This window comes from Salmo salar, chromosome 04 (genome assembly GCF_965601325.2).
Source record: "Salmo salar chromosome 04, fSalSal1, whole genome shotgun sequence".
NCBI classification, from domain to species: Eukaryota; Metazoa; Chordata; class Actinopteri; order Salmoniformes; family Salmonidae; genus Salmo; species Salmo salar.
Window position 1 is genome coordinate 3,674,339 of NC_138294.1, and position 18,162 is coordinate 3,692,500.

Genomic DNA, 18,162 nt, shown 5'->3' on the forward strand with positions numbered 1-18,162 from the left:
AACGTACCAAATGTACTGAACGCAGCCCGTGAGTCAGATGAACCGTTCCTCTCGTCCCACGCCGGTATGGGGGGGGGGGGGGCGGGGGGGGGGAACACACCACGAGATGCGAGAGAGCGTTAAGGGGGATAGAAGCAGATAAACGGAAGCTGCGCCAACTATCACCTGTTTTTAAAAAAAATTACATTTATTGATTTATTTCACCTTTTTATTTTAACTAGAAAAACTCAGTTATTATTACGAACAAATTCTTATTTACAATGACGCACTACCAAAAAGGCAAAAGACCTCCTGCGCGGACGAGGCCCTGGGATTAAAAATATAAATATAGGAGGAAAAACAAGAGACAACGCGACATAAAGAGAGACTGGTTGCCAACGACAACAAACAAACAAAAACACACTGTGACAGATTTGATTATATTCCAAAAGTGAACAGACAATATTCTTTATTGAAATATAATTTGTACAAACAAAAAAATATATACAAAAAAAATTATAATATTACATAAAGAAAATGATCAACAATTCTGAATATAAAAATATACCCTTTCCTTGTGTAGCCTATAATTCCCTTTTAGGAGGCAGTTCCTACGGCTTAATGTTGGTTCAACACTTCTCCTAACCCTAACCTTAACCCTCATCCTAACCTTAACCCTCATCCTAACCTTAACCCTCATCCTAACCTTAACCCTCATCCTAACCTTCACCCTAACCCAACCTTAACCCTCATCCTAACCTTAACCCTCATCCTAACCTTAACCCTCATCCTAACCTTAACCCTCATCCTAACCTTCACCCTCATCCTAACCTTCACCCTCATCCTAACCTTCACCCTCATCCTAACCTTCACCCTCATCCTAACCTTAACCCTCATCCTAACCTTAACCCTCATCCTAACCTTAACCCTCATTCTAACCTTAACCCTCAGCCTAACCTTAACCCTCATCCTAACCTTAACCCTCATCCTAACCTTACCCTCATCCTAACCTTAACCCTCATCCTAACCTTCACCCTCATCCTAACCTTCACCCTCATCCTAACCTTCACCCTCATCCTAACCTTCACCCTCATCCTAACCTTAACCCTCATCCTAACCTTAACCCTCATCCTAACCTTAACCCTCATCCTAACCTTAACCCTCATCCTAACCTAACCCTCATCCTAACTAACCCTCATCCTAACCTTAACCCTCATCCTAACCATTTGGATTCCCTATATAGAGAATAGTGGGCCATTTGGATTCCCTATATAGAGAATAGTGGGCCATTTGGATTCCCTATATAGAGAATAGTGGCCATTTGGATTCCCTATATAGAGAATAGTGGGCCATTTGGATTCCCTATAGAGAATAGTGGGCCATTTGGATTCCCTATATAGAGAATAGAGGCCATTTGGATTCCCATATAGAGAATAGAGGGCCATTTGGATTCCCTATATAGACAATAGAGGGCCATTTGGATTCCCTATATAGAGAATAGTGGGCCATTTGGATTCCCTATAGAGAGAATAGTGGGCCATTTGGATTCCCTATAGAGAGAATAGAGGGCCATTTGGATTCCCTATATAGAGAATAGTGGGCCATTTGGATTCCCTATATAGAGAATAGAGGGCCATTTGGATTCCCTATATAGAGAGAATAGTGGGCCATTTGGATTCCCTATATGAGAGAATAGAGGGCCATTTGGATTCCCTATATAGAGAATAGAGGGCCATTTGGATTCCCTATAGAGAGAATAGAGGGCCATTTGGATTCCCTATAGAGAGAATAGAGGGCCATTTGGATTCCCTATATAGAGAATAGTGGGCCATTTGGATTCCCTATATAGAAAATAGTGGGCCATTTGGATTCCCTATATAGAGAATAGAGGGCCATTTGGATTCCCTATATAGAGAATAGAGGGCCATTTGGATTCCCTATATAGAGAATAGAGGGCCATTTGGATTCCCTATATAGAGAATAGAGGGCCATTTGGATTCCCTATATAGAGAATAGTGGGCCATTTGGATTCCCTATATAGAGAATAGTGGGCCATTTGGATTCCCTATATAGAGAATAGAGGGCCATTTGGATTCCCTATAGAGAATAGTGGGCCATTTGGATTCCCTATATAGAGAATAGTGGGCCATTTGGATTCCCTATATAGAGAATAGTGGGCCATTTGGATTCCCTATATAGAGAATAGAGGGCCATTTGGATTCCCTATAGAGAATAGTGGGCCATTTGGATTCCCTATATAGAGAATAGAGGGCCATTTGGATTCCCTATATAGAGAATAGTGGGCCATTTGGATTCCCTATAGAGAATAGTGGGCCATTTGGATTCCCTATATAGAGAATAGAGGGCCATTTGGATTCCCTATATAGAGAATAGAGGGCCATTTGGATTCCCTATATAGAGAATAGAGGGCCATTTGGATTCCCTATATAGAGAATAGTGGGCCATTTGGATTCCCTATATAGAGGGCCATTTGGATTCCCTATATAGAGAATAGTGGGCCATTTGGATTCCCTATATAGAGAATAGAGGGCCATTTGGATTCCCTATATAGAGAATAGAGGGCCATTTGGATTCCCTATATAGAGAATAGTGGGCCATTTGGATTCCCTATAGAGAATAGTGGGCCATTTGGATTCCCTATATAGAGAATAGAGGGCCATTTGGATTCCCTATATAGAGAATAGAGGGCCATTTGGATTCCCTATATAGAGAATAGAGGGCCATTTGGATTCCCTATAGAGAGAATAGAGGGCCATTTGGATTCCCTATATAGAGAATAGTGGGCCATTTGGATTCCCTATAGAGAATAGTGGGCCATTTGGATTCCCTATATAGAGAATAGTGGGCCATTTGGATTCCCTATATAGAGAATAGTGGGCCATTTGGATTCCCTATATAGAGAATAGTGGGCCATTTGGATTCCCTATATAGAGAGAATAGTGGGCCAGTGTTTCTGGGTCATTTAATAATTGAGATGAGATAGTGCACTACATAGGGATTAGGATATAATTTGGGCTTCACACAATCACTTTTTAAAATCGGAGCATCACCCATTCTTCAGATTACGTTCCAAATTAGATCACTTTTCATCTCATTTATAAACGGACAGATATCACTTCTGATCTAATGTATAAACGGCCCAGATATCACATCTGATCTAATGTATAAACGGCCCAGATATCAAACCCCAATATCCAGGTCGATACACTTTCTGATCTAATGTATAAACGGGCCAGATATCACATCTGATCTAATGTATAAACGGGCCAGATATCACTTCTGATCTAATGTATAAACGGGCCAGATATCACTTCTGATCTAATGTATAAACGGGCCAGATATCCCGTCTGACCTAATGTATAAACGGCCCAGATATCAAACCCCAATATCCAGGTCAATACTCTTTCTGATCTAATGTATAAACGGCCCAGATATCCTTTCTGACCTAATGTATAAACGGCCCAGATATCAAACCCCAATATCCAGGTCAATACTCTTTCTGATCTAATGTATAAACGGCCCAGATATCACATCTGATCTAATGTATAAACGGGCCAGATATCCCTTCTGATCTAATGTATAAAATTGCCCAGATATCACATCTGATCTAATGTGTAAACGGGCCAGATATCACTTCTGATCTAATGTATAAACGGCTCAGATATCACTTCTGATCTAATGTATAAACGGCCCAGATATCACATCTGATCTAATGTATAAACGGGCCAGATATTCCCTTCTGATCTAATGTATAAACGGCCCAGATATCAAACCCCAATATCCAGGTCAATACTCTTTCTGATCTAATGTATAAACGGCCCAGATATCACATCTGATCTAATGTATAAACGGCCCAGATATCCCTTCTGATCTAATGTATAAACGGCCCAGATATCACTTCTGTTCCAATGTATAAACGGCCCAGATATTAAACCCCAATATTCAGTTCAATACTCTTTCTGATCTAATGTATAAACGGCCCAGATATCACTTCTGATCCAATGTATAAACTGCCCAGATATCAAACCCCAATATCCAGGTCAATACTCTTTCTGATCTAATGTATAAACGGCCCAGATATCACATCTGATGTAATGTATAAACGGGCCAGATATCACTTCTGATCTAATGTATAAACGGCCCAGAAATCCCTTCTGTTCCAATGTATAAACGGGCCAGAAATCAAACCCTGATATCAAGGTCAATACTGTTCCGATTAACTGGTCTATATTAAAATGTACATAACCCCACACATTCACCATTACAGAAACATCACGTTAAGATTATATTATATACACTTAGTTTGATTATGGTTTTATAAAATGTAGAACTGTGTTAATGTATTTTAAAAGTCAACATTTAATATCTACATTTAATCTAATTTAAATGAACTCTTGCTCCTGTCATCGTTTGTAAAATCCTGATAAAGTTTCATTCAAAAACACAAATATTGTACAAAACTGGCAACAGTGAAGACATAAAAAGGAGGTTAAGACGTTTTCTTTGGCAGCTATTAAAATAATTAAAATATGGAGAGAGAGAGAGAGAGAGAGAGAGAGAGAGAGAGAGAGAGAGAGAGAGAGGAGAGAGAGAGAGACAGAGAGAGAGACGAGAGAGAGAGAGACAGAGGACAGAGAGACACAGAGACGAGAGAGAGAGAGAGAGAGACAGATAGAGACAGAGACAGAGACAGAGAGAGAGAGACAGAGAGAGAGACAGAGACAGAGAGAGAGGAGAGAGAGAGAGAGAGAGAGAGTGTGTTTCTTGTGTATGTGAGAGAGGAAGTGGTAGAGGTAGATTCCAGGGGAGGAGAGATTAGTGTCTTGATAAGGACAGTCAGTCACATGACCAGCTTCATCTCAGTTCAGACACACCAACATCAGACCTGGCTTAGGCTCAGTAAACCTGGGGAGAGAGAGAGGGAGAGGGGGGAGGAAATAGAGAGAGGGGGGAGGGAAAGAGAGCAGTGGGTAGAATGCGCAAGAGAGAGCGAGAGAGGGGGGAGAAAGAGAGAGAGAGAGGGGGGGAGAAAGAGAGAGAGCGAGGGTGAGTGTGTAGCGTTACCTAGTATTGACATAATGATTGTGTGTGTGTGTGTACCTGTAGCCCTGTGTGTGTGTGTGTGTGTGTGTGTGTGTATTCCTGTAGCCCTGTGTGTGTGTGTGTACCTGTAGCCCTGCATGTGTGTGTGTGTGTGTACCTGTAGCCCTGTGTGTGTGTGTGTGTGTGTGTGTGTGTGTACCTGTAGCCCTGTGTGTGTGTGTGTACCTGTAGCCCTGTGTGTGTGTGTGTGTGTGTGTGTGTGTGTGTGTGTGTGTGTACCTGTAGCCCTGTGTGTGTGTACCTGTAGCCCTGTGTGTGTGTGTGTGTGTGTACCTGTAGCCCTGTGTGTGTGTACCTGTAGCCCTGTGTGTGTGTGTGTGTGTGTGTGAGTGTGTGTACCTGTAGCCCTGTGTGTGTGTGTACCTGTAGCCCTGTGTGTGTGTGTACCTGTAGCCCTGTGTGTGTGTGTGTACCTGTAGCCCTGTGTGTGTGTGTGTGTGTGTGTACCTGTAGCCCTGTGTGTGTGTGTGTGTGTGTATCTGTAGCCCTGTGTGTGTGTGTGTACCTGTAGCCCTGTGTGTGTGTGTGTGTGTGTGTACCTGTAGCCCTGTGTGTGTGTGTGTGTGTGTGTGTGTGTGTGTGTGTGTGTGTGTGTACCTGTAGCCCTGTGTGTGTGTGTGTGTGTGTGTGTGTGTGTGTGTGTGTGTGTATCTGTATCCCTGTGTGTGTGTGTACCTGTAGCCCTGTGTGTGTGTGTGTGTGTGTGTGTGTGTGTGTGTGTGTGTGTGTGTGTGTGTGTGTGTGTGTGTGTGTGTGTACCTGTAGCCCTGTGTGTGTGTATGTGTACCTGTAGCCCTGTGTGTGTGTGTGTGTGTGTGTGTGTGTGTGTGTGTGTGTGTGTGTGTGTGTGTGTGTGTGTACCTGTAGCCCTGTGTGTGTGTGTGTGTGTGTGTGTACCTGTAGCCCTGTGTGTGTGTGTGTGTGTGTGTGTGTGTGTGTACCTGTAGCCCTGTGTGTGTGTGTGTGTGTGTGTGTGTGTGTGTACCTGTAGCCCTGTGTGTGTGTGTGTGTACCTGTAGCCCTGTGTGTGTGTGTGTACCTGTAGCCCTGTGTGTGTGTGTGTGTACCTGTAGCCCTGTGTGTGTGTGTACCTGTAGCCCTGTGTGTGTGTGTACCTGTAGCCCTGTGTGTGTGTGTACCTGTAGCCCTGTGTGTGTGTACCTGTAGCCCTGTGTGTGTGTGTACCTGTAGCCCTGTGTGTGTGTGTGTACCTGTAGCCCTGTGTGTGTGTGTGTGTGTGTGTGTGTGTGTGTGTGTGTGTGTGTGTGTACCTGTAGCCCTGTGTGTGTGTGTGTAGGGTGTACCTGTAGCCCTGTGTGTGTGTGTGTGTGTGTGTGTGAGTGTGTACCTGTAGCCCTGTGTGTGTGTACCTGTAGCCCTGTGTGTGTGTGTGTAACTGTAGCCCTGTGTGTGTGTGTGTGTGTGTGTGTGTGTGTGTGTGTGTGTATCTGTAGCCCTGTGAGTGTGTGTGTGTGTACCTGTAGCCCTGTGTGTGTGTGTGTGTGTGTGTGTGTGTACCTGTAGCCCTGTGTGTGTGTGTGTGTGTGTACCTGTAGCCCTGTGTATGTGTGTGTGTACCTGTAGCCCTGTGTGTGTGTACCTGTAGCCCTGTGTGTGCGTGTACCTGTAGCCCGGGGGGGGGGGGTGTGTGTGTGTGTGTGTGGGTGTGGGGGGGGGTGTGTGTGTGTGTGTGTACCTGTAGCCCTGTGTGTGCGTGTACCTGTAGCCCGTGGTGTGTGTGTGTGTGTGTGTGTGTGGTGTGTGTGTGTGTGTGTGTGTACCTGTAGCCCGGGGGGTGTGTGTGTGTGTGTGTACCTGTAGCCCTGTGTGTGTGTGTGTAGGGTGTACCTGTAGCCCTGTGTGTGTGTGTGTGTGTGTGTGTGTGTGAGTGTGTACCTGTAGCCCTGTGTGTGTGTACCTGTAGCCCTGTGTGTGTGTGTGTAACTGTAGCCCTGTGTGTGTGTGTGTACCTGTAGCCCTGTGTGTGTGTGTGTGTGTGTGTGTGTGTACCTGTAGCCCTGTGTGTGTGTGTGTACCTGTATGCCCTGTGTGTGTGTGTGTACCTGTAGCCCTGTGTGTGTGTGTGTGTGTACCTGTATCCCTGTGTGTGTGTGTGTACCTGTAGCCCGTGTGTGTGTGTGTACCTGTAGCCCTGTGTGTGTGTGTGTACCTGTAGCCCGTGTGTGTGTGTGACCTGTAGCCCGTGTGTGCGTGTACCTGTAGCCCTGTGGGGGGGGGGGGGTGTGTGTGTGTGTGTACCTGTAGCCCGTGTGTGTGTGTGTGGGTGTACCTGTAGCCCGGTGTGTGTGTGTGGTGTGTGTGAGCCTGTAGCCCTGTGTGCCCTGTGTGTGTGTACCTGTAGCCCTGTGTGTGTGTGTGTGTGTACCTGTAGCCCTGTGTGTGTGTGTGTGTGTACCTGTAGCCCTGTGTGTGTGTGTGTGTGTACCTGTAGCCCGGGTGTGTGTGTGTGTGTGTGTGTGTACCTGTAGCCCTGTGTGTGTGTGTGTGTGTGTACCTGTAGCCCTGGTGTGTGTGTGTGGTGTGTACCTGTAGCCCTGTGTGTGTGTGTACTGTGCCCTGTGTGAGTGTGTACCTGTAGCCCTGTGTGTGTGTGTACCTGTAGCCCTGTGTGTGTGTGTGTACCTGTAGCCCTGTGTGTGTGTGTGTACCTGTAGCCCTGTGTGTGTGTGTACCTGTAGCCCTGTGTGTGTGTGTACCTGTAGCCCTGTGTGTGTGTGTACCTGTAGCCCTGTGTGTGTGTGTACCTGTAGCCCTGTGTGTGTGTGTACCTGTAGCCCTGTGTGTGTGTGTACCTGTAGCCCTGTGTGTGTGTGTACCTGTAGCCCTGTGTGTGTGTGTGTGTACCTGTAGCCCTGTGTGTGTGTGTGTACCTGTAGCCCTGTGTGTGTGTGTGTACCTGTAGCCCTGTGTGTGTGTGTACCTGTAGCCCGTGTGTGTGTGTACCTGTAGCCCTGTGTGTGTGTGTGTGTGTGTGTGTGTGTGTGTGTGTGTGTGTGTGTGTACCTGTAGCCCTGTGTGTGTGTGTGTGTGTGTGTGTGTGCTGTGTGTGTGTGTGTGTGTGTACCTGTAGCCCTGTGTGTGTGTGTGTAGGGTGTACCTGTAGCCCTGTGTGTGTGTGTGTGTGTGTGTGTGAGTGTGTACCTGTAGCCCTGTGTGTGTGTACCTGTAGCCCTGTGTGTGTGTGTGTAACTGTAGCCCTGTGTGTGTGTGTGTGTGTGTGGTGTGTGTGTGTGTATCTGTAGCCCTGTGAGTGTGTGTGTGTGTACCTGTAGCCCTGTGTGTGTGTGTGTGTGTGTGTGTGTGTGTACCTGTAGCCCTGTGTGTGTGTGTGTGTGTGTACCTGTAGCCCTGTGTATGTGTGTGTGTACCTGTAGCCCTGTGTGTGTGTACCTGTAGCCCTGTGTGTGCGTGTACCTGTAGCCCTGTGTGTGTGTGTGTGTGTGTGTGTGTGTGTGTGTGTGTGTGTGTGTGTGTGTGTGTGTGTGTGTGTGTACCTGTAGCCCTGTGTGTGCGTGTACCTGTAGCCCTGTGTGTGTGTGTGTGTGTGTGTGTGTGTGTGTGTGTGTGTGTGTGTGTGTGTGTACCTGTAGCCCTGTGTGTGTGTGTGTGTGTGTGTGTGTGTACCTGTAGCCCTGTGTGTGTGTGTGTAGGGTGTACCTGTAGCCCTGTGTGTGTGTGTGTGTGAGTGTGTACCTGTAGCCCTGTGTGTGTGTACCTGTAGCCCTGTGTGTGTGTGTGTAACTGTAGCCCTGTGTGTGTGTGTGTAACTGTAGCCCTGTGTGTGTGTGTGTGTGTGTGTGTGTGTACCTGTAGCCCTGTGTGTGTGTGTGTACCTGTAGCCCTGTGTGTGTGTGTGTACCTGTATCCCTGTGTGTGTGTGTGTACCTGTAGCCCTGTGTGTGTGTGTGTGTGTACCTGTATCCCTGTGTGTGTGTGTGTACCTGTAGCCCTGTGTGTGTGTGTGTACCTGTAGCCCTGTGTGTGTGTGTGTACCTGTATCCCTGTGTGTGTGTGTGTACCTGTAGCCCTGTGTGTGCGTGTACCTGTAGCCCTGTGTGTGTGTGTGTGTGTGTGTGTGTGTGTACCTGTAGCCCTGTGTGTGTGTGTGTAGGGTGTACCTGTAGCCCTGTGTGTGTGTGTGTGTGTGTGTGTGAGTGTGTACCTGTAGCCCTGTGTGTGTGTACCTGTAGCCCTGTGTGTGTGTGTGTAACTGTAGCCCTGTGTGTGTGTGTGTGTGTGTGTATCTGTAGCCCTGTGTGTGTGTGTGTGTACCTGTAGCCCTGTGTGTCTGTGTACCTGTAGCCCTGTGTGTGTGTGTGTACCTGTATCCCTGTGTGTGTGTGTGTGTGTGTGTGTGTGTGTGTGAGTGTGTACCTGTAGCCCTGTGTGTGTGTACCTGTAGCCCTGTGTGTGTGTGTGTAACTGTAGCCCTGTGTGTGTGTGTGTGTGTGTGTGTGTGTGTACCTGTAGCCCTGTGTGTGTGTGTACCTGTAGCCCTGTGTGTGTGTGTGTACCTGTAGCCCTGTGTGTGTGTGTACCTGTAGCCCTGTGTGTGTGTGTACCTGTAGCCCTGTGTGTGTGTGTGTACCTGTAGCCCTGTGTGTGTGTGTACCTGTAGCCCTGTGTGTGTGTGTACCTGTAGCCCTGTGTGTGTGTGTACCTGTAGCCCTGTGTGTGTGTGTACCTGTAGCCCTGTGTGTGTGTACCTGTAGCCCTGTGTGTGTGTGTACCTGTAGCCCTGTGTGTGTGTGTACCTGTAGCCCTGTGTGTGTGTGTACCTGTAGCCCTGTGTGTGTGTGTGTGTACCTGTAGCCCTGTGTGTGTGTGTGTACCTGTAGCCCTGTGTGTGTGTGTGTACCTGTAGCCCTGTGTGTGTGTGTACCTGTAGCCCTGTGTGTGTGTACCTGTAGCCCTGTGTGTGTGTGTGTACCTGTAGCCCTGTGTGTGTGTGTACCTGTAGCCCTGTGTGTGTGTGTACCTGTAGCCCTGTGTGTGTGTGTGTACCTGTAGCCCTGTGTGTGTGTGTACCTGTAGCCCTGTGTGTGTGTGTGTACCTGTAGCCCTGTGTGTGGAGGTAGTCTGTGACGGCAGGGCGGATACGAGCCACTCCTCCCTGACTGTGGTTCCCTCTTCCTGTTATCACTGACAGCTGAGACCCACACACACCCTGCTGATACTCTACACACACACACACACACACACACACACACACACACACACACACGGACACACGGACACACGGACACACGGAAAGGAGGAGAATATATGGTCAAGTTTAGGGAACAAAACGTTTATCAAAATAACAGGTGTACCCGTGGTCTTCCTCTCTAACACCTGTGGTCTTCCTCTCTAACACCTGTGGTCTTCCTCTCTAACACCTGTGGTCTTCCTCTCTAACACCTGTGGTCTTCCTCTCTAACACCCGTGGTCTTCCTCTCTAACACCCGTGGTCTTCCTCTCTAACACCCGTGGTCTTCCTCTCTAACACCTGTGGTCTTCCTCTCTAACACCTGTGGTCTTCCTCTCTAACACCTGTGGTCTTCCTCTCTAACACCTGTGGTCTTCCTCTCTAACACCTGTGGTCTTCCTCTCTAACACCTGTGGTCTTCCTCTCTAACACCTGTGGTCTTCCTCTCTAACACCTGTGGTCTTCCTCTCTAACACCTGTGGTCTTCCTCTCTAACACCTGTGGTCTTCCTCTCTAACACCCGTGGTCTTCCTCTCTAACACCTGTGACAGGTGGAGTAAAACCTCTTCATCACGCAGCCCGGAGGTCTAGCCAGGTGTACCTGTGGTCTTCCTCTCTAACACCTGTGGTCTTCCTCTCTAACACCTGTGGTCTTCCTCTCTAACACCTGTGGTCTTCCTCTCTAACACCTGTGGTCTTCCTCTCTAACACCTGTGGTCTTCCTCTCTAACACCTGTGGTCTTCCTCTCTAACACCTGTGACAGGTGGAGTAAAACCTCTTCATCACGCAGCCTGGAGGTCTAGCCAGGTGTACCTGTGGTCTTCCTCTCTAACACCTGTGACAGGTGGAGTAAAACCTCTTCATCACGCAGCCTGGAGGTCTAGCCAGGTGTACCTGTGGTCTTCCTCTCTAACACCTGTGACAGGTGGAGTAAAACCTCTTCATCACGCAGCCTGGAGGTCTAGCCAGGTGTACCTGTGGTCTTCCTCTCTAACACCTGTGACAGGTGGAGTAAAACCTCTTCATCACGCAGCCTGGAGGTCTAGCCAGGTGTACCTGTGGTCTTCCTCTCTAACACCTGTGACAGGTGGAGTAAAGCCTCGTCGACATGCAGTCCGTGGAGGTCTAGAACGTTCTGAGGCAGCAGGGAGGAGTTGACCCGCTCAAAGATCTGGGCCGCTGCACGGTGATTAGCTTCATGCATCTTCTGACCATGGAGATGACCCTGAGAAACACACACACACACACACACACACACACACACACACACACACACACACACACACACACACACACACACACACACACACACACACACACACACACACACACACACACACACACACGAGAGAGAGAGAAACAGACACACACAGCTTTTAGACAAGTGTTGTCACGATACCTGAATTTTTCCTTCGATATCGATGTTAGGTCACAATACCAAAACGATACCATGGGGGGGACTGTACCAAAACGATACCATGTGTGGGGGACTGTACCAAAACGATACCATGTGTGGGGGACTGTACCAAAACGATACCATGTGGGGGGGACTGTACCAAAACGATACCATGGGGAGGGGACTGTACCAAAACGATACCATGGGGGGGACTGTACCAAAACGATACCATGGGGGGGACTGTACCAAAACGATACCATGGGGGGGACTGTACCAAAACGATACCATGGAGGGGGGGACTGTACCAAAACGATACCATGGAGGGGGGGACTGTACCAAAACGATACCATGTGGGGGGACTGTACCAAAACGATACCATGGGGGACTGTACCAAAACGATACCGTGGGGGGGACTGTACCAAAACGATACCGTGGGGGGGACTGTACCAAAACGATACCGTGGGGGGGACTGTACCAAAACGATACCATGGGAGGGACTGTACCAAAACGATACCATGTGGGGGACTGTACCAAAACGATACCATGGGGGGACTGTACCAAAACGATACCATGGGGGGACTGTACCAAAACGATACCATGGGGGGGACTGTACCAAAACGATACCGTGGGGGGACTGTACCAAAACGATACCGTGGGGGGACTGTACCAAAACGATACCGTGGGGGGACTGTACCAAAACGATACCGTGGGGGGGACTGTACCAAAACGATACCGTGGGGGGGGACTGTACCAAAACGATACCATGTGGGGGACTGTACCAAAACGATACCATGGGGGGGGACTGTACCAAAACGATACCATGTGGGGGACTGTACCAAAACGATACCATGGGGGGGACTGTACCAAAACGATACCATGTGGGGGGACTGTACCAAAACGATACCATGGAGGGGGGGACTGTACCAAAACGATACCATGGGGGGGACTGTACCAAAACGATACCATGGGGGGGACTGTACCAAAACGATACCATGGGGGGGACTGTACCAAAACGATACCATGTGGGGGGGACTGTACCAAAACGATACCGTGGGGGGGACTGTACCAAAACGATACCGTGGGGGGGACTGTACCAAAACGATACCGTGGGGGGGACTGTACCAAAACGATACCGTGGGGGGGACTGTACCAAAACGATACCATGGGGGGGACTGTACCAAAACGATACCATGGGGGGGCCTGTACCAAAACGATACCATGTGGGGGACTGTACCAAAACGATACCATGGGGGGGACTGTACCAAAACGATACCGTGGAGGGGACTGTACCAAAACGATACCATGGGGGGGACTGTACCAAAACGATACCATGGGGGGGACTGTACCAAAACGATACCATGTGGGGGGACTGTACCAAAACGATACCATGGGGGGGACTGTACCAAAACGATACCATGGGGGGGACTGTACCAAAACGATACCATGGAGGGGGGGACTGTACCAAAACGATACCATGTGTGGGGGACTGTACCAAAACGATACCATGTGTGGGGGACTGTACCAAAACGATACCATGTGGGGGGGACTGTACCAAAACGATACCATGGGGGGACTGTACCAAAACGATACCATGTGGGGGGACTGTACCAAAACGATACCATGTGGGGGGACTGTACCAAAACGATACCGTGGGGGGGACTGTACCAAAACGATACCATGGAGGGGGGGACTGTACCAAAACGATACCATGTGTGGGGGACTGTACCAAAACGATACCATGTGTGGGGGACTGTACCAAAACGATACCATGTGGGGGGGACTGTACCAAAACGATACCATGGGGGGACTGTACCAAAACGATACCATGGGGGGGACTGTACCAAAACGATACCATGTGGGGGGACTGTACCAAAACGATACCGTGGGGGGGACTGTACCAAAACGATACCATGGGGGGAACTGTACCAAAACGATACCATGGGGGGGACTGTACCAAAACGATACCATGGGGGGAACTGTACCAAAACGATACCATGGGGGGGACTGTACCAAAACGATACCATGTGGGGGACTGTACCAAAACGATACCATGGGAGGAAAGGAAGTTCATCTGACTCTGGGTCAGTAGATAAAGGAGTTCATCTGACTCTGGGTCAGTAGATAAAGGAGTTCATCTGACTCTGGGTCAGTAGATAAAGGAGTTCATCTGACTCTGGGTCAGTAGATAAAGGAGTTCATCTGACTCTGGGTCAGTAGATAAAGGAGTTCATCTGACTCTGGGTCAGTAGATAAAGGAGTTCATCTGACTCTGGGTCAGTAGATAAAGGAGTTCATCTGACTCTGGGTCAGTAGATAAAGGAGTTCATCTGACTCTGGGTCAGTAGATAAAGGACCTCATCTGACTCTGGGTCAGTAGATAAAGGAGCTCATCTGACTCTGGGTCAGTAGATAAAGGAGTTCATCTGACTCTGGGTCAGTAGATAAAGGAGTTCATCTGACTCTGGGTCAGTAGATAAAGGAGTTCATCTGACTCTGGGTCAGTAGATAAAGGAGTTCATCTGACTCTGGGTCAGTAGATAAAGGAGTTCATCTGACTCTGGGTCAGTAGATAAAGGAGTTAATCTGACTCTGGGTCAGTAGATAAAGGAGTTCATCTGACTCTGGGTCAGTAGATAATGGAGATCAATTCCAACATGTCCAAGTATCCCTTTAAAACTACTGACTCACACACACACACACACACACACACACACACACACACACACACACACACACACACACACACACACACACACACAACCCCCTACCTGTTGAGCGTAGTATGAGGCCACGTCTTTGCGTCCCTGTTTGTAAGCCTCCGCAGCCTTGCTGAAGCTCTCCAGCTGTTTGCCTTTCTGGAGCCTGGCCTCGGCTCTGAAGTCCTCATACTCTGGGTCCTCAACATCCTGGTACTGAGAGAGGGACTGTGGAGGGGCCGCTGGCGCTGCTGCTGCTGCACGCCTCTGAGAGGGGGAGAGAGAGGGGGAGGGGGGGTAGAGGGGTTAGAGAGGGGAGAGGGGGGAGAGGGAGAGAGAGATCAACTTTCCAATGTAACTGTGACAACAGAACACCGACCAGGGTCTGTGTTGATCTCTCCATCACGGCTAAATGAGATTTAAAACCTGACGGATGAATAGATGACCGGGGAAGAGAGGACCGAGAAAGCAGGTGAGCGATGGCTGGGAGGGGAGGCAGGTGAGCGATGGCCGGGAGGGGAGGCAGGTGAGCGATGGCTGGAGGGCTGGAAGGGGAGGTAGGTGAGCGATGGCCGGTAGGGGAGGCATGTGAGCGAGGGCCGGTAGGGGAGGCAGGTGAGCGATGGCTGGAAGGGGAAGTAGGTGAGCGATGGCTGGAAGGGGAGGCAGGTGAGCGATGGCTGGAAGGGGAGGCAGGTGAGCGATGGCTGGAAGTGGAGGCAGGTGAGCGATGGCTGGAAGGGGAGGCAGGTGAGCGATGGCTGGAAGGGGAGGCAGGTGAGCGATGGCTGGAAGGGGAGGCAGGTGAGCGATGGCTGGAAGGGGAGGCACGTGAGCGGTGGCTGGAAGGGGAGGCAGGTGAGCGATACCATTAGGACTGGACCTCACTAGAGACTAGTTGTTTCCATTTGGTATCATTACTGGACCTCACTAGAGACTAGTTGTTTCCATTTGGTATCATTACTGGACCACACTAGAGACTAGTTGTTTCCATTTGGTATCATTACTGGACCTCACTAGAGACTAGTTGTTTCCATTTGGTATCATTACTGGACCTCACTAGAGACTAGTTGTTTCCATTTGGTATCATTACTGGACCTCACTAGAGACTAGTTGTTTCCATTTGGTATCATTACTGGACCTCACTAGAGACTAGTTGTTTCCATTTGGTATCATTACTGGACCTCACTAGAGACTAGTTGTTTCCATTTGGTATCATTACTGGACCTCACTAGAGACTAGCTGTTTCCATTTGGTATCATTACTGGACCTCACTAGAGACTAGTTGTTTCCATTTGGTATCATTACTGGACCTCACTAGAGACTAGTTGTTTCCATTTGGTATCATTACTGGACCTCACTAGAGACTAGTTGTTTCCATTTGGTATCATTACTGGACCTCACTAGAGACTAGTTGTTTCCATTTGGTATCATTACTGGACCTCACTAGAGACTAGTTGTTTCCATTTGGTATCATTACTGGACCTCACTAGAGACTAGTTGTTTCCATTTGGTATCATTACTGGACCTCACTAGAGACTAGTTGTTTCCATTTGGTATCATTACTGGACCTCACTAGAGACTAGCTGTTTCCATTTGGTATCATTACTGGACCTCACTAGAGACTAGTTGTTTCCATTTGGTATCATTACTGGACCTCACTAGAGACTAGTTGTTTCCATTTGGTATCATTACTGGACCTCACTAGAGACTAGCTGTTTCCATTTGGTATCATTACTGGACCTCACTAGAGACTAGCTGTTTCCATTTGGTATCATTACTGGACCTCACTAGAGACTAGTTGTTTCCATTTGGTATCATTACTGGACCTCACTAGAGACTAGTTGTTTCCATTTGGTATCATTACTGGACCTCACTAGAGACTAGTTGTTTCCATTTGGTATCATTACTGGACCTCACTAGAGACTAGTTGTTTCCATTTGGTATCATTACTGGACCTCACTAGAGACTAGTTGTTTCCATTTGGTATCATTACTGGACCTCACTAGAGACTAGTTGTTTCCATTTGGTATCATTACTGGACCTCACTAGAGACTAGTTGTTTCCATTTGGTATCATTACTGGACCTCACTAGAGACTAGTTGTTTCCATTTGGTATCATTACTGGACCTCACTAGAGACTAGTTGTTTCCATTTGGTATCATTACTGGACCTCACTAGAGACTAGTTGTTTCCATTTGGTATCATTACTGGACCTCACTAGAGACTAGTTGTTTCCATTTGGTATCATTACTGGACCTCACTAGAGACTAGTTGTTTCCATTTGGTATCATTACTGGACCTCACTAGAGACTAGTTGTTTCCATTTGGTATCATTACTGGACCTCACTAGAGACTAGTTGTTTCCATTTGGTATCATTACTGGACCTCACTAGAGACTAGTTGTTTCCATTTGGTATCATTACTGGACCTCACTAGAGACTAGTTGTTTCCATTTGGTATCATTACTGGACCTCACTAGAGACTAGTTGTTTCCATTTGGTATCATTACTGGACCACACTAGAGACTAGTTGTTTCCATTTGGTATCATTACTGGACCTCACTAGAGACTAGTTGTTTCCATTTGGTATCATTACTGGACCTCACTAGAGACTAGTTGTTTCCATTTGGTATCATTACTGGACCTCACTAGAGACTAGTTGTTTCCATTTGGTATCATTACTGGACCTCACTAGAGACTAGTTGTTTCCATTTGGTATCATTACTGGACCTCACTAGAGACTAGTTGTTTCCATTTGGTATCATTACTGTGTGTGTGTGTGTGTGTGTGTGTGTGTGTACTGTAACTGTGTGTGTGTGTGTGTGTGTGTGTGTGTGTGTGTACTGTAACTGTGTGTGTGTGTGTGTGTGTACCTTGTCTCGGTCCTTGCTGTGTGTACGTGGTGTGTGTTCTGGGGCCACAACGTTTCTCACAGGGCCCTCGTCCAACATAGACCTCAGGAACTGCTCCGTCTGCACCAGACAGTAACTACACACACACACACACACACACACACACACACACACACACACACACACACACACACACACACACCCCCCAAGAGACATATTAGGTATTATTTACATATGAAACACTAACAACCCCCTTCCCCGATTTTAAGTGTGTGTGTGTGTGTGTGTGTGTGTGTGTGTGTGTGTGTGTGTGTGTGTATTAACTTGTGGTCTCTGAAGATGTCCTGTAGGAAGTGTCTGTCTATGCTGGGGAACAGGTCAAAGAGCTGAGACTCCTTCAACATGGCGGCTCCATCTCTCCTGTCGACACCACCTCCACGAGACTGAGGAGGGGAGAGAGAGACAGGTCAAAGAGCTGAGTCACCATCTCTCCTGTCGACACCACCTCCACGAGACTGAGGAGGGGAGAGAGAGACAGGTCAAAGAGCTGAGTCACCATCTCTCCTGTCGACACCACCTCCACGAGACTGAGGAGGAGAGAGAGAGAGACAGACAGGTCAAAGAGCTGAGTCACCATCTCTCCTGTCGACACCACCTCCACGAGACTGAGGAGGGGAGAGACAGACAGGTCAAAGAGCTGAGTCACCATCTCTCCTGTCGACACCACCTCCACGAGACTGAGGAGGAGAGAGAGAGACAGACAGGTCAAAGAGCTGAGTCACCATCTCTCCTGTCGACACCACCTCCACGAGACTGAGGAGGAGAGAGAGAGACAGACAGGTCAAAGAGCTGAGTCACCATCTCTCCTGTCGACACCACCTCCACGAGACTGAGGAGGAGAGA

At 48.3% G+C, this 18,162-nt stretch overlaps 1 protein-coding gene across 1 annotated transcript in view; it reads right to left on the bottom strand.

Annotated features, from left to right (window-relative positions):
* Nucleotides 1-4,655: 4,655 nt before the first annotated feature.
* The window catches only part of LOC106594392 (uncharacterized), a 57,749-nt gene continuing 44,242 nt past the window's right edge, over nucleotides 4,656-18,162 (bottom strand). The window contains exons 12-17 of the mRNA XM_082973927.1: nucleotides 17,584-17,702; nucleotides 17,281-17,395; nucleotides 14,478-14,672; nucleotides 11,370-11,538; nucleotides 10,179-10,302; nucleotides 4,656-4,905 (exon numbers count right to left, since the gene is read on the bottom strand). Coding sequence (XP_082830053.1) covers nucleotides 4,860-4,905; nucleotides 10,179-10,302; nucleotides 11,370-11,538; nucleotides 14,478-14,672; nucleotides 17,281-17,395; nucleotides 17,584-17,702 — 768 coding nt within the window. The 3' untranslated portion in view covers nucleotides 4,656-4,859. The remainder of the gene's footprint in view (nucleotides 4,906-10,178; nucleotides 10,303-11,369; nucleotides 11,539-14,477; nucleotides 14,673-17,280; nucleotides 17,396-17,583; nucleotides 17,703-18,162) is intronic.